Source organism: Alexandromys fortis, unplaced genomic scaffold (assembly GCF_014885135.2).
Source record: "Alexandromys fortis isolate MF-2015 unplaced genomic scaffold, M_Fortis_MF-2015_v1.1 scaffold_65, whole genome shotgun sequence".
NCBI classification, from domain to species: Eukaryota; Metazoa; Chordata; class Mammalia; order Rodentia; family Cricetidae; genus Alexandromys; species Alexandromys fortis.
In genome coordinates this window covers 3,116,978-3,133,432 of record NW_026067986.1, presented here as the reverse complement: position 1 = coordinate 3,133,432, position 16,455 = coordinate 3,116,978, and the positions used below count along the sequence as shown (strand labels likewise).

The 16,455-nt window shown below is 46.2% G+C and overlaps 1 protein-coding gene across 1 annotated transcript in view; it reads left to right on the top strand.

Moving 5' to 3' along the window:
• Positions 1-16,455, top strand: part of Plcl1 (phospholipase C like 1 (inactive)) — a 253,360-nt gene that overhangs the window by 209,746 nt on the left and 27,159 nt on the right. Inside the window, exons 4-5 of the mRNA XM_050159249.1 lie at positions 10,781-10,856; positions 12,017-12,126. Of these exons, the coding sequence (XP_050015206.1) occupies positions 10,781-10,856; positions 12,017-12,126 (186 nt within the window). The remainder of the gene's footprint in view (positions 1-10,780; positions 10,857-12,016; positions 12,127-16,455) is intronic.

Sequence of the window (16,455 nt, the reverse complement as noted above, 5' to 3'; positions counted from 1 at the left end):
AAGCAAAGGTTCTTGGGTAGTCCTCCAACGACCAGGGCAGTGACTGCCTGTGAAATGTGCCTCTGACCGGAGGTGGCAGTCAGAGCTCAGTAACCATCAAGCCCGGGTGAGACCGCTAGGGGACATGGCAGACTGGGCAGTCCCTGCTCTGACAAAGGGTAAATGACTTCTCCAGTCCGCGGAAGCATGCCTCCTTTTCTTCTGGATGATGCTCCTGACGGGGAGAGACTCGGCTCTCGGGGCTGATGAGTGACGGATGGGCCAAGAGGCTCGCCTGGGTGCTGTTCTAAGCTGATGATGCTCTATTCTGACTGTGTAACAGAATTTACGTAGTGATTAGATTTGGGGATAACTTTATTTCTGTGTTTCGTGCCGTAAACAAAATTAAAAAGCAAATGACAAAATAGATAGCAAAGCTGGTTAGGTATAAATAAACATCTTGGCTGGAGGAGGGCTTGCAAGCCAGCCAGAGGAGAAAGGTGTAGAATCGCCTTACGTCAGTCAAAATTAACTTCTCCCCCATGCGCTGCACGAAATTGTCAGATAAACTAAAATAATGTATCTTTTAAACAGCAGCCCAATTATAGCTTAAAATGCAGACTTTCATTCAGAAATTTAGACAGCAATTATCTGGGGGATTTTTTTTTTTACCAAGTTCTTAGGTGCCCTGGTTCCTTTTATTTGTCTCTTCTTCTTTTCCTAGAATATAGCCCCTTAGCTTCAAGGTCCAAATGGCTACCCACACTCTACTTGCAACATCTGCCTTCCACTCATCAGGAACGATCTGAGAGGACACATCTTCCTTCTTTTAGGATGTTATTTTCTGGAATCATAGACAAAAAAAATTAGTACTTTTCTTTCCTGTTCACCAGCCTGGAGTTGTTACACAGCCACCGTTAATTGCAAAACGTCATCTAAAATGTCATTTCCAGGGGACTACAAGTGGTCTCTTCTATTGCTAAGAAGTAGGAGAGACAGGCCATCAGGCGACAGCACAGACTGCCCAGAGGGCGGCAGGCAGCTCCTTTCCTGAAATGCCATTAAAGCAGCACATCTAGCTTTAAAACACATTTCCAATTAGATAAGTGAATGTATTAAACTAAGCATGGTGGTGTGCCCTGTAGTCTCAGCGACTCCAGGAAACTGAATCAAGGCAGTTGCTTGAGCCCAAATGATCAAGACTGTCCAGTCGTGAGAAAACAATGAGACCCCACGTCTTGAAAGTAATGTCGGAGATAGTCCCCTACCTACCATTAAGTCATCAGCTGTGCCCTGCCGCTTTAACCGTGCTGCTTCCAATCAGAAATGTAAGACGACCAGGGGCTGCAGAGATAGCCCAGAGAGCAAAGTGTTTACTATGCAAGCGTGAGGTCTTGAGTTGGAATCCCCAGTGCCCACTTAAATGCCACGTGAGACCACACACATCTGTGACCCCAGCGCTGGGGGGTGGAGAGAAGCGGAGGAGGCCTGGAGCGGTCTGGCCTTCCATTGAGCCCAGTGAGCACCTGGTTCCGTAAAAGATGTGCCCGCTTCTCAAAATATGAATAGAGTGCAATGTTAATCTGCAATCTTTGCCTCTGTACGCAAGGATGCGCGCGCGCGCGCACACACACACACACACACAAAGGAGAATTGAAGAAAACTGATACTTTTATGCCGCACACCGCGGCCCCCATCTGTGCTCTATGCACTAGAACCCAGTTTGCGAGCGTCGGGCAAGGGGCTGGAGGTTGAAGAAACACATGCAGAGACAGACCAACACACGGACCTCCAATCGCTGATACAAAAGCCCTTCTTTAATAGCACCATGGAGGCTTAACTACCCTGCAGTCAATGGCCAACAGGTGAAAATCCCATCCTCTGATCCTCTAGGCTAGGCACAGCTTCTAGTAACTTCAATTAGAAGGCCCTAGCAGGGAAGAGCAGCTGAAGGCCAGGACTCATTAGTCCCAACACTTTTATTTCCCGGCCTACAGTGCAAAAATAAATTGCTATCTACATTGTTGGAGAGACGTTAGATAAAACAACTTCAAACACTTGTTCATTTGACCTATGTGTTTCTTCTCTTTAGATTTGTTAGGGTTTATAGATGCATAAATATTGGATCTTCATAATGTTGGTAAGGAGGGATGAGCTAAAATACACACAGGAACCTAGGAACGGGAGAGATGGCCCAGTAGTTCGGAACTGTCACTGCCTTTGCAAAGAAGCCAGGGGTACCGTTCCCAGCGCCTCCTTGGAAGCGCACATCTATTTATAACTCTAGCTCCTGGGGATCCCACGACCTCTTCTGACCTCCATGGGCACCAGCATCCATGTGACATAATTTATACAGCTACACAAATAAACATAAAATATTTTTTTAAAGGCTAGGAATCCACCAAACGGGCTCCCTTGCAGCTGTCAAAATCAGTTGTCTAGCGGCTGAGTAAGGGTGTGGAGGATAAAGCAAGACGCCTTGTGGAGCAGTCTGGTTATAATCATGTATGCACACGTGAGATTTACACGGCATTTGTATGTATACTCACATGCAAAGCACATAGGATGCTAGGAAGACATTAACAGCGCCTACTTTTGTTTGTCGCCAGGGAAGTTTATTTTCTTATTTCTTCTTTTCTGCATTCTGCTTCCTGTATTTACCAAATTCTCTTTAACAAACACGATGAATTTTATAATTGAATAAAATAACTGTCAGTTAAGAAAAGGCTGATATTTTGCCATTAAAAATAACTGGGAGAAAGGCATCTGGCATAAACATTTTCTAAACAAAAGGGGAAAAGCGCCACTGGGCACACCCTGCACACAAACGCTGGTCTGGGGCCAGATGGGGAGGCTGGCCTGCTGCCTGTGCCGCATTTTTTTGAGAAATCAATTTTTCATCATAAAAGTGAGGATTGAAAGCTGTTCGGTGAATAGGTATAATTGCCATCTAAGAGGTGAAATTAGGGTACTAGTTGCCATAGAGACAGACAGTAGACATCACTTGTTCCCTTGTAAGCTAAGACAGGAAAATAAGCCATTTCGAGGGCAGTCAGCCCCGAGAGCTGGGTCCGCGTTGAGCCAGGATGGCTCCTGGGTTGCGGTTGGGCAGTGTCTGCCTCACATCCTGAGTGTCTTATGGTGTCATGTCCTTGCCATTTTACCTGATAAGCCCAAATATTAATATTAGCCTTTCTCTCATCTCTGTTTTCAAAACGCGGCAGAGCTGGACTTATACAAAACTGAAATGGCTTATCACAAACAACCAGAAATACTTAAATGAAGTCCAGTTATAATTCTCCATGGAAATGGCTTCTCATTTCGGTAGGAAAGGGAGGGAAAATAACCTGCTCCAAATAGTGCAACCTGTACAGCCAGTTCGCTGCATCTTTTGATGGCGCTCAGGCTGAGGCGGGATGGCTACGATGCCACTGGCCTTAAGGAAGGAAGCGTCATCGTCGCTCTGTGGAACTGTGTTCTCTGGGTGGGCATCTTGTTTGCCGTTCACAAGTGTCTGTGCTTATTTGGAAAAGGTTTCCTGAGATACTGTCCAGACCCAGAGCAATCAATCATGTAAAAACATGGACGGGATCTTTCACAACGATCAAATTCTGTGGTTGCTTCAGATATAAATAAGTTGGAAAGTGCTGACTGACGTCATCAGGGGCTCTGTGATCCAACATCTCCGCAGCCTTTACCCGCTCCTCTCGCTTCCCCCCAGACCACACTGGTTCTGGCTCCAGGCCGTCGTGAACCACACTGCCTTTGTCCTTGGGATGTTCTTTCCTTTCCCGGAAAGTTGAACCTTATCTATTCATTCTTAGCTGGTCATTTCCTGAGAGACCCTTCCCCAACTATTAACCCATCTGCCCCTCCATCTCCTAGGTGTTTCCCCACCACGTTTTATAAAACAGGTTTTATTAAGAAAGCGTCATTTGTTGACTGTGTGCACTGCATCAATTCGCTTCCTCTTTTGACATACCTGAGTCTATGTCCTTAGTCTTAGCATCCGTCAAGGGACAAACACATTTTGGGTACCTTTTCTCTGCAGGGTGCCGTGTGACATGCTAGGGGTTGGCCTTCCCAAGTGGGTGGCTCTAACAGGAAGGCAAAACTTACAACGAAGAGGGGGTGCACAGAGACACACAGCTGAGAGGGACCAGTGGCTACTTTTTGTCCTGAGGCGGACTCTAAAGACTAATGAGACTTCATGGGGACCCGCGGGGCACCTTCCGCACCTCAGCCACTCCACCCTGGCTTCCCTGGCCCTTGGCGGAATTGTATTTGCAAATAATTAGGAAAGGAAGCAGCTTTAGGTGCTCTTCTCTCTGGATGGCTGAGTGTCTAGGCTTCTAATGTTTCGCCAGCCTAATTTTTCATGCATAGTTAAGAAGCATTCGCTTAATATATTCTAACTTTTTATGGGTTTTAAATTAATATGGGAGATCTTTTGGGTCTTTAGTGTCCTGAACACGTCATTCAGAGGGGGATTAGATATCAAGGACTCCAGCTGTAAAATGCCCACCAGAGCATTCTTCCAAGGTGACTTCTGGGCTGAATTATTTAACACTAGCCTAAAAGTTAACTAACTCAACTCTGGCAAGAGCAACAGAACTTCTGGTGGTGAAGATGCTGAGCACGCTAGTGAGCATGCATTGAAGGTTAATCGTTTACTAAGTCGGTTGGGTTGTGATTTGGAAAGCGGGTTGTGCTGGCGCCAGAAGAAATGCAGCAGCAAGAAGGAATTAACCGCCATCTAATCTTACTTGGCAGCTGAACTAGTGGAGAATATCACAATTAGGCTAAGAATAATGGGTTGGATTAACTATATTATCTTGTTAGTGTTATTACCAAAAGATAGCTTCAAAATGGAAAGACGTTGTTGTCTGTAGTTTCCTAAAGTAGCAAGTAGCCTCTCTCTCTCTCTCTCTCTCTCTCTGTCTCCCCTTTTCCACACACACACACACACACACACACACACACAGGACTCTATGTGCTTGCAGATGTCAGAAGAGCATGTTGGATCTGCTGGGGCTGGAGTTACAGAGGCTGAGAGCTGTCTGTCTTGGGTGCTGGAATCCACATTTGAAGGAAGCAGCATGTACCCTTAATGCTGATCCCTCTCTCCAGCTCCCTCCTCTCTCCCCACAATATAATTTCGCTTATTGAAATTGAAGTTGAAATAAGTAAATAAATCAAAGGTATTCTTTTCCCAACATTGTCTCATTATAAAGTTTGCGTAAATTTTTTAGTGGTTTGAAATCCACAAAGTGCATTGGTTTGCACAGCTGTAGAACTTGGGAAACTAGCTGTGGACTTGTATGTGCTTGCTAGAGCTGGTTGTTTCAGAACAATAAACTTAGTACATAGAAACCTCCCCCTCTCAGGGACAGCAATGCCTTCTGACACATTTTAGGGGGGTTGTGTATGATGGGATAATCACTGTCATCTGAAGGGGTCACCATTTCTACTTGGTACCGGGTTCCTGACAACACTGGATATCAAGGCTGCATTGACAAACGGTAATTTCAGGGTGTTTATTTGGTCTGACACACATGCGTCCTCGTTTGACCTCTTGTGCCTTGCTTCTTAAATTGTTGGAACGCTTTGGCAAAAGGCAGTGCGGTAGTCAAATTGGCCTGGAAATTGCAGAGAGGTTTCATGTGATGGTTAATTGTGATGGTCAGTCTGATTGGAGTAAGAACACCCAGGGCAGGAATGGGGTTCAGCTTGGGACCTATCTGTCAGGATTTTTTTTTTCAACAAAGATTAATTAAAGGTAAAAATCCCTTGTGGGTGAGTGGTGCTATTCCATAAGCCCAAACTGAATCAAAAAGGAAGAAGAAAAATGCTGGCTCACGCCAACATCTCCCTCTTTGGGCTTTCTGGTCTCTCAGGAAGGGAGCAAGCTTCTTCACGGTCCCTTCCATGACAGGCCATCCTCCTCCCCACGAGCCAAACCCAAACAACCAGAGCAGTTCATAAAATCTCCTCACGTGGTGTTTTCTATGAATGAGATAAATTGTAATAGGAGCCGAGCCAACACTGATATTTCAAGCAACTTCTCAAGATTTGCTGATAGCTGCTTTGGAAACAGAAGGACGGGAACAGCACAATGTCCCTTTCTGAAGAAAGCAGGCACGGCAGTGGAATTGTCACCAGAAGGGAGGAGACACGGTCCTTTGGTCTGCTGTGCTCAGGTTCCTGCACCATCATAAGTCAGGCTGGGGAATGTGGCTCATGGCCAGCCCTGGTACAGGGACATCGTTGCCAACACGGGAGGTGTCATGGGCTTCTGGGCATCTGAGAGGTGTTCTGAGTTTTATATTTGATGGTATTTCCTTGAGAGTTGGCCATCTTCACAGGACTGAATGCTAAAAGAGAAAGACGCCAGTCTACAAAAGATGCTTGTATGTGTCCCATTTATCAGAAAGCCCTGCAAGCTAAGAAAATGGTCCTTTTCTAGTCAGGAAACCCATATGTAGCAGCAAGCCCATCTTCAAACGTGCTGAGTTTGAGAGAGCTCAAGTCTGACTTCCAACAATTCAACCAGCTGACCCACTGCTCAACCAGAGAGCCGAGACCTGGTTTGGGACTAGAAGGAAGGCAATAAGTAGATAGGTCTTAAGGGGAGAGCACAGAAATAGACCCGAATAGCTTCTTGAATAGTCCCAAGCTGTAACCTGTCCAGAGTTTCCGCTCCTTTCTTAAAAAGTAGGCACGTGGGTAAAAGCTGCTCTAATGAGATTGCACAGGAGGACTTTCTCGTGACTGGCGTGTGTCATGGGTGGAGTCTGTTTGGAAGGAGACGCAGCCACGGCAAACTTGATTCTCGTGATGCCTTTGTGATGGATGACATCATGAAGGATGAAGGGACAGTCCCCAACTTGTCCTTGCGGTAGAAACCCAATCTTTAACACGGATTGCAGCGTAACTCGTAATCTGGGCTGTGCTGCTCATGATACCTGTATTCTAGGCTCCATTGTTTCTCTAACCCTGTGCCTTTACGCGAGCCAGCTTTCAGATCCGTTTTTGTTGTTGTTTTTCTTTGCCTACAAAGAGGCATTGTCCATGCTAAACTATTCTTAAAGTGGCTCTGAGAAGAAGGTTACATGTTACTCTGAATTTCAGTGGAATTCCAGATAGAACTGGTGTCCGTGGAGTTTTTGAGTCATGGCAGGATGAAAACTTACTATTCAATTGGTTCAGCTTCTCTGTCAAATCTAGGAGACACAATCTCACAGCAGGATTCCTGGTCCTCTGGCCCTCATGATATTTCTGCCCCCTCTCCTGTGATAGCCCCTGAGTGTTACATGTAGAAACTGGGTAATAGGTATGTCAAGTGGGGGTGGGCACCAGTTTCTCTCTGTTTTGACCAGCAGCAGCTTGCTGTCATGGTCTTCTGCTACAAATAGAAACCTCTTTGTTGGGGCTGGAGAGATGGCTCAGAGGTTAAGAGCACTGGCTGCTCTTCCAGAGGTCCCTAGTTCAATTCCCAGCAACCACATGGTGGCTCACAACCATCTGTACTGAGATCTGGCGCTCTCCTCTGGCGTGCGGGCATACATCGAGGCAGAATGTTGTATACATAATAAATAAATATATCTTAAAAAAAAAAAAAAAGAAACCTCTTTGTTGAGGGGTGAGATCTACACCACTCAGGCTGGGCCTGAACACCGGATGTGCAGGCCGGACTGGGCCTGGAGATGGTATACACGGCAAGCGGGTAAGGCCAGGAGACAAAAGGGGCCTTGGCTACTGTGGGTGGTGAGCGCCCAGCAGTCAGCCACAGTGGGAAGCTGTGGTGACAGCCAGGCCCACGGAAGTAAGAGACAGCTATTTCTGGCCCTTAGGACTCTTCCGCATCTGCCCCTGTCTGGAGCAGTTGCCTGGCAGAGAGGAAGTTGGGAAACCAGAGCCCAGCAGGGAGGGAACCATGGAGAGGCTGTTCGCTCTACTGAACCCTCTGCATCCCTGCCTCCCACTCGGATCCCTGTTGGCGGCTCCCTTGCAACGGTGATCTCAAGAGACGCTAGAAGGCAGGAGAGCATTGGGTGCTGCTGCTCACCGCTCAGCCTCCCTCACCTGAGCCCTCACCTGAGCCCGAGTGGGAAGGGCAAGCAGAGTACTCAGCACAAATAGTACTTAGTCTGTAAAGATCGCGAGAATATTCTCATCGTAAGCTGTATATGCAGGCTAATGCCTTAGCCTAGACGTAATCAGATGCATCAGAAGTAGAAGCAGGTGTAGCATTTCCCAGTGTTCTGAGTGTGCCTGGCAGATCTGACGGAGCTGTCCATGTTGTTCAGCCCACACTGTGCCTGGGGAAGTAATCACGAGTGTCTGTGGAGCAAGTGGCTGTTTACCTGAGCCTGTGAGGTTGCTTTGGCTTCCTCTGTTGGAGCCCATGTGGTGTAGAACAATAAAATAGGAACGGAGCCACTTTCCCGCTCCGCTCTGCAGCCCTTTGCAGGTTGAGATACCCTGGAAGAGACACTGGAGTGGCGACTGCCTTTCAGCTTCTTCCCAGCACGAAGTTCATTTCTTTCCTCGCGATACCCTGGCAACCATATTGGGAAGGCAGGGCTTTAATTCAGCAAGGTAGCCCAATCAATCGTTCCGGATAAAACAAAGGTTAAAAATCAATCTTGTTTCATCTCACACATCAGATATCTATGTAGTACACCCCACTTCGTGCCATAGGGACTATGAACCTCCTGCCTTGAAAACCACGGTTGTGGACCACTGGGATTGATGAGGGAGGCAAGTCAGCTACGAAGTGACAGTGATGGGTACAGGATGTTCGATGTCTTTAGGAAGGGATAATGATACCCAGAGGAGAGAGATTACCAGCGAGGAGAAATGGGAACCCTAGAAGAAGGATGGTAAGCTGTGTTAACCGCCGAGCTGTGAAGACTGAGAACTGGGTGTGTGTGTGTGTGGGGGGGGGGAACAGATGCTGGCCAGGGCTAACATCTGACAGGCACAGTAAGTCCTACCCAGAGTCAAAGCGCTGAATGCCCGCTGGCTTGCTAGGGGATGAGGGCGGCTCTTGCAACGTTTCCTTAGCGGCTTTGTTGGAAACGTTTAAGTTAAGAGATGACGAGACTAGAGAGAGGTAGGATCTAGAAATGGCAGATAAGGGGGATCGTTAGAGAGGGGTCTCCTGGAGATGTGGGGAGAAATGGTAACGGCAGTCTGGAGAGAAGAGTCCAAGATGGAGAAGAGGACTCTTCCATCTTAGCTGTCCCAGAGGCAGTGGCACTATCAGATGCAGGAAATGTCCTCTTGTCAGCACAAGGGGGATCTTTAGTTAAACACACACACACACACACACACACACACACACACACACACACACACAAATCAACAGACAGGGATTCTTGCTAGAGAATGATGCTACAATTTCTTGTTTGAGTGTACGACCCGCACAGATGCAAGTCATCTCAGTTAAGATACTAGCGAAGGAACTTATTGGTCATCTTCTTTAAAGGCTTCCCTCCCCCCCCCAAAGAACAGATTAAATCTGGTTGTAATGGGTCATGTGTCTGGCCTTGTGTGTGTCTGTGGGTTAAAGTAGGCACACTCCTGTGTGTGAGCCTGTGCCCTCTCAGGTGGGCGTGACGGGGACAGGCAAAATCAAAGAAGTGGGAAGCCCAAAGTGGAAACAGGTTGTGTGCCAGGAATGGGGATTCCACGTCTAGCGCCATCATAAAATTAATTCCGTTCCACCGATCAGGAGTTCCAACCTTATAGTTTCTGTGTCTACAAAAGAGAGGGCTTGCCCTGTGATGACTATAACTCCTTAAGCTTTAAAACCCATCCATATTTTAAAAGTCTGAAATGGATTAGGTGGATTTCCGTTACTACAGCAGGTACCTGAGATCAGTTTATAAAGAGAAGTGGCCCAGCGGGACTCCCAACTTTAGAGGTTCTGGGGCACAGGGAGGCAGACTCATTGATCGCTGGTCTCCAAATGAGTGCTGCCTGGCAACAACCGGGGCACTTGGCAGTCAACCATTTACCTCATGGCTGGAAGGGAAAGAGAGGAAGGGATCCCATCCCATAGCCCCATTGAAGATCGTACTCCAGTGTCCTGAAGACACCTTAGGAGGCTTCCCCCACCCGCTGTGAGCACTTTCCTGGGAGCAACCTTTAATACACAGGCCTTGGTGCACAGTTAAGATTTAGACTGCGGCAGTGACGTGCTTCAGCTGTGTTAAATGTGGGGTTTGTCCAACCTCCATGAAGGTTTCTCTTGCCGGAATCTTCTCTCCTCTTCTTTCTTGCTCTTTTGCCCTGGCTGGTATGAAACTCACTGCGTAGTCCTGATGGATCTTTGCTAGGTAAACAGGCTGGCTTTGAACTTGTGGTCACTCTCTTGACCCTGCTCTCCACAGGCTGTGGTCAGAGGCGGACCCCTCCACTGGACACCATTCCTTGGAAATGGAGGGTGTTAATGTAAATGAGCAGTCTGGTGCAGTCTAAACCTTCACAGGTCTTATGGTGTTGATTACTGATTTATAATTCAGATTCAATTATTCAACAATTATTATTTTGTATCTATTGCATGTCTGGTATGTTACCCAGCTGGGGCCATCGTAAGAAAGGCGACTCCAGTCTCAGTGTCTGGATGAGCGCTGGGACAGAGATTTCCCCACCTCTCCCCATCTTTCATGACGGCCCCTCGCTCCTGGATGTCTTTGGAGAGCCTCTCTATGCATTGTCTTCCCAACGAGTCAGGTCAAGGGTTTCTAACAACTGCTGTTTGATGGTTTTTTTTTTTTTTTTTTGGTGACAGATGATTCAAGAGAGCCGGGTCGTCATAGAAACGGCAGACACCGTCCAGGAAAAGATTGTCCAGTGTCAGAAAGCAGGTAATATTGTTTTCTACTTTGTTTAGAAACCACAATGACAATCCAGGTCTTAAAATTAAACTCTTTCGTGGCAGCGTTTATAGTTTAAGTTATACTCGGTTTTGTCCGGTAAAGGAGAGCTTAGGTGATGGTGGGTGATATTTGTGTTTAGGAGGGTGGTGTTCAAAGATGCCAAGAGATGAGGGTTTATGAATAAACCCTCTGGTTGCGATCCCCTGAGAGCCTCCACTGCTAGCGGAGAAGCCGTGGTTCCGTGTGACTCTTTAAAGCCCACTTAGTAGTTAGGATTGGAGCCACAGTCCTGTTTCCTTCTGAGTTTCTGCCCTTCTTCCTCGTTCTCATGTTAGATTCGTACTTTCTGTAGGGATGGGAGGAGGAGTCACGTGACTGTGAGCACCCACCTTGGTTTGTTTGTGCCCACTTTCATCTATACCACAGAGCTTGTGTTTCTTGGATCCAGGGGCTCCTCCGTCCACAGGGATGAGGAGGAGAGAGACAGGGCAGAGCTGGCAGCTGCTCTCTCCCTGTTCTTATGTTTGAAGTACAAGCCCCGTCTTACCCGGTCTTCATGGCGATTGAGCACGATGTCCCATTTACAGACGGGACCTGGGAGAGGCGGGGGACTCATCCGTGGTCTCAGTGTCAACCCAGAACAGAGTGGACTCACGGACACAGACTATCAAATCTGTGCTATTTACTAGGCTGGTTGGCTAGCGACCTTAGATGTTTTAATTGACAGGAAACATGAAAATCAAAATTCCCTACCTGTAGGGACTGCCTGGCCTGCTTTAGAGCCATGCAGCCGGCCCATTAACAAACAAGAGTCCTGTGCACTCACGTGAGGTTATCTGTGCACCCCACACCCTTCCGTACAAAAACCAGGAAAGGACAGATGAGGTCAGGAGCATCTGCCAGGAGGCTTACTTCTCATTTCCTCTGGTGTTTATCTGTGCATCTGGGCCGCTGAATGTGACATTTAGCCCCTGATTCGCTTACTCTTAGACGCCTTCCCCGTGGGATCTGAATGACAAAACAGAAAGAATTCAAGGCTTTAGATATTATGAGAGGAAACAGGAATGTGAGTTTATAGTTTGTTGGCAATATTTTCATTGTAAATGCACACGTTTTCCTCGTATTCTTCATGTGTATTCTTTCCAAAGGGATGGAGTTCCACGAAGAACTTCATAATCTGGGGGCCAAGGAAGGCCTGAAAGGAAGGAAGCTCAACAAGGCCATCGAGAGCTTCGCTTGGAACATTACTGTGCTGAAGGTACAGCTCCCTCGCTGCCCCTTGCCCTGTATTTCTCTCTTCTGCTCTCCAGGGCAGAGAGAAGCATTGGCAGCTAAACGTGGTGATTTGAATTTTGAGCCACGAGTAGGATGATAGTCAGGTTCAGCTCTAAGTAATGGGGACACAAAGCCTAGGCAGAACTTGCTTTGAGTTTTCTTAATAGGGAAACGCGGTTCATGATGGAGGTTGAGGGGAGTACATGAGTGAGACCTGATGTTAATGCCGCACGTGCGCGCGTGCGTGTGTGCGTGTGTGCGTGTGTGCGTGTGTGTGTGTGTGAAACCCGTGCTTACGTTTATGTGAACCCCTCCACAAGTCAATATGGCTGTTCTCATTAGTGTAAAGTTGTGCCTGATGAGGCTGGGAGGATTCCAACGTAAGACAGTTGGAACAGCCTTAGACTATGAAATTTCTGGGGCCACTTAGGATCTTTATTTTCGGAATATTCTCTATAAATACATTTCTCTGAAAATGTTTTGGAAGTCAGCTCCTTGAGATTCTAATGTGCTTTCTGTCGCAAATCGACTTCGGGGTTCGAAGTGTAGATGCCATGTTTTATGTTTTCTTATGTAAAAGGAGAAACAACTTAGGTGATTAGAAAAGCTTGCTCGGGAATTGTGCAAAAATCGATGGTTGTTCATACTTAGAGAATCTCTGCTGTGTCCAGTGCCATTTAATGGCAGCTACATGGAATAATAATTTAGTACAACCCTTATAGCTGTCAGTATCCTTGTACAGACGAGGAGATGGAGGCATTGGGGTCCCTCAGCTTTTAGTGGTCCAGCTGAAGTTTGAACCCAGCTCGACAGAGATGCTGCCTAGCTCTGTGGCAGTTTGGAGTGAGCCGCAGAATATACTCACGTCTTTAAAGAGTCAGCCCGTAAGTGCTTATGAGCTCTTACCGCGTGAGATGCGTGGCAGGCATTGGCCGCACACAGATGATTGTAGGAGTTGTAGACGTAGGCCCCGCTGAGTTAGCAGCCTGAAGCTGTGGCACAGAGGGGCACCATTCATCCGAGGGGTGGGCTTGGGCCGCAGTGTTCAGAGAAGAGCACGCTAGAATTTTAGCACGAGATTCTTGAGTCTTTTCCACTTGGGAAACTTTTCCCTGAGAAATGTTTATGCATCCTCAGGTATATAAGTATATGAAATGCCATACAAATCATTTGCTGGTAATAGATATAAAGATGTTTATCTTAAAATAATTATGAAATATATAATGGTACAATTTATTAAAGACAAAATCAAGCATTCGTACTAATCAGATGGGTGTCCTTATTTGCCCTTACATAGAGAATTAAATCTTGGCTGAGCATCTTCAATGTTTCTGATATTTTGATTTTATTATCAACAGTGCTAAGGCAGGCACATTGTTTTGTGTACAAAGACAGAAGCGTGATTAGGGCCATTTCAGAAGCTGTGGAAAACGCCATTCTGATCCCAAGCTATAATTCACGTAATGATTATTTTATGAGCCCAAGTTATCAATGCAAACAGCAATTTTAAAAATCAATAATTCTCAAACAAAACAACCCAAAAGTGTTTGCTATCTACGTGCTGAAGGAAGACAGCAGAAATAGCTGGTCTCTGTTTTCACTACTTAGACCATCCGGTTTCCATAAGGATGGAACATTTTGTATGTGCAGTGAAAACAATATACAGTGTTGAATAGTCTCAAAGGCTGATGTCTTTAGGCAGTGTTTGCTAATGTGACGGTGTGCACGGTGTGAGCATGCGTGTTGTGTGTTCAGCTCTGAGGCTTCTCTGAGGTCAGGCAACACAGCTGTGTGCTGCTGGAAACATGCGCAGTTCATGTGTGTTTGAGGTTCCGAGTACTTTATTTAGTTCATTGTTGTTTGTTGTGCATTGCCCACATACTGTTATGTAGCCTTACATAACATTGTGTTCCAAAGTCGAGCAAACTGGGACCGATGGCATAACACAGCATTTAGTATACAGAATTTAGTATAAACCCTTTTGGAGGGACAGATGTTTCTTTGGGCTTGTTGAAGGACCAACCATCAAGAAAGGTGCTCAGAGATGTGAAAGTCAAGAATATCTCACCTGGGCTTCCAGGGCTAGGCTGCCAAGGGTAGATGGGCATACAACTACTACATGGTTATGGTGCACACTTAATGACTCAGCATTTGAGGCCAGCACTCATAGCTAGGTACACACACACGTATATACACACGTATATGTATGTATATACGTGTATGTGTATAGTACGCACATATCTGTAGCATATGTGATACATGAGTGATATATATGTATACACATATACATATACATGTATACACATACACACACATATAAATCCTCCATTGCCCTTCACCAGTTCTGCAGTCTGGTAACATCACTTTTCACCTTGACAGAATCTCTATATCTTATAGATGAAGAAATTGAGACTGAGGCTGGTATACATTTATCATTGAGTCACATAGCTATTAAATGGCTGAGTGGAGATTTTTAATTGGTTACCCATAATTTTGGCTGTTACCCTGAGCTACCGACTATAAAACTCCATCCATGTCCCCAGCCAGCCTCGTGCGGGGATCAGCACACGTGTGCGTAAGCTGCTAGATAGTGGTGAGGTTTCAGTCTGCGAAGAGCCAATTCTCAACACACAGACCTAGTATCACGTTTTCGTTGTTCCCCTCCATTTTCCTCGCAGAGCAGGCTCTCTGTTTTAACTTTTTTCTTGTTGCTAACTTCCGACTAATGCCCACTTGGTTTTCTGAGGTTTTCCTTGGATGTTTGTTTGCTTTAATGACAGGAGCTGATTTCTGGATGTGACTGAGCAAATATTGAGTAAATCACTCCAAGACAGATCTTTGAAAACAGAATTGATCTTCCATAATTACAGCTTGTACCCTGGCTGTTAGCATTGCAGGCTGGGCTCCCAATCCTAAGCAACGGTAGAGGAGCTTTCCAAACGTCAATTATTTCATTGGAAATGTTTTAGCATGTCTGTCATCGGGTTTAGTCAGCTTATTAATCACGTGACCGTTATCCTAGAGCTAAAAATGTTGCCTCTAAGGGATTCGGATTATTGGGTAAGAGAATGAAGCTGGGCTCTGGCCCTGCAGGAGTTGCTTTCCCATTGGGTCTGCTCCGAGAAGGACTCTTTCCCTTTGGGTCTGCTCTGAGAAGGACTCTTTCCCTTTGGGTTTGCGCTGAGAAGGACTCTTTCCCTGTAAACCTTCCTTAGCCCTGGAGTCCACACTCAGAGATCTTATTTGCCGATGGATCTCTAGTCTTGATATTAATTCTCTAAGTTTTAATAAATGATTGTTTTATATTTGAGTTCATTTCAGTCATTTTACCTGGATAGATTAGTAATAAGCACCTCGGCAAGACGTAATCATAGTATCTATCAATAGTGGGTGGGGCTCAGCTTTAAAATTCCTCAATGCCTACTGCTGAGCGTCCTTTACACGTCTGTAGGTCAGGTACTCTCCAGGATCTCGGGGTAGAGTGGGGATTTATCAATACTGGCTAAAAATAGGTGTGTTCATGTTTCTAAGGGCATTTAGTGCCAGTATAATTACCAAGTCAGAGCAAAACAGGGACAGATGAGAACTGTGTACCCAGTGATGGTGGGTCATCAACATGGGGCTGACACGGTTTGGGACATTGGCTTTGGAGAACATTGGCCTCGGACTGAAATACAAACTCTTGAGTTTATGTTTTCTGCATTTCTGCATATGATAAATTTAATAGCAAATGATAAGAAAGGTAAATTAAAATGTATAGAGAGTAGGTAAATTCAGTTTGGGGTCTGGTGAGAGCCCCTTATCTGATTCCAAGGTGGTATCTGGCTGTTGTGTCCACTGGCAGGGTAGTAATAACTGGCTGTGTCTGATGGCAGGCAGGCAGGAAGGACAGAAAGTTACGTTGAGTGCCCCTAAACGCTCTCACCAGGCTCTGATCCTGTCATAAAATATTGTATGTATGCCTGCATATATGTGTATGTATGTATGTCTGCATATATGTGTATGTATGTATGCCTGCATATATGTGTATGTATGCCTGCATATATGTGTATGTATGTATGCCTGCATATATGTATATGTATGTATGCCTGTATATATGTGTATGTATGTATGCATGTATGAATGAATGTAATGGGTGTTAGACGGGGGAGGGTTACATGGTTCCTCCTGTTTGAGAGCCGGTGCCTGATTTACTGAGCCATCTCCCCTGCCCTGATAGCTGCCACCACCACCACCACCACCACCACCACCTCCTCCTCCTCCTCCTCCTCCTCCTCCTCCTCCTCCTCTTCCTCCTCCTCCTCCTCCTCCA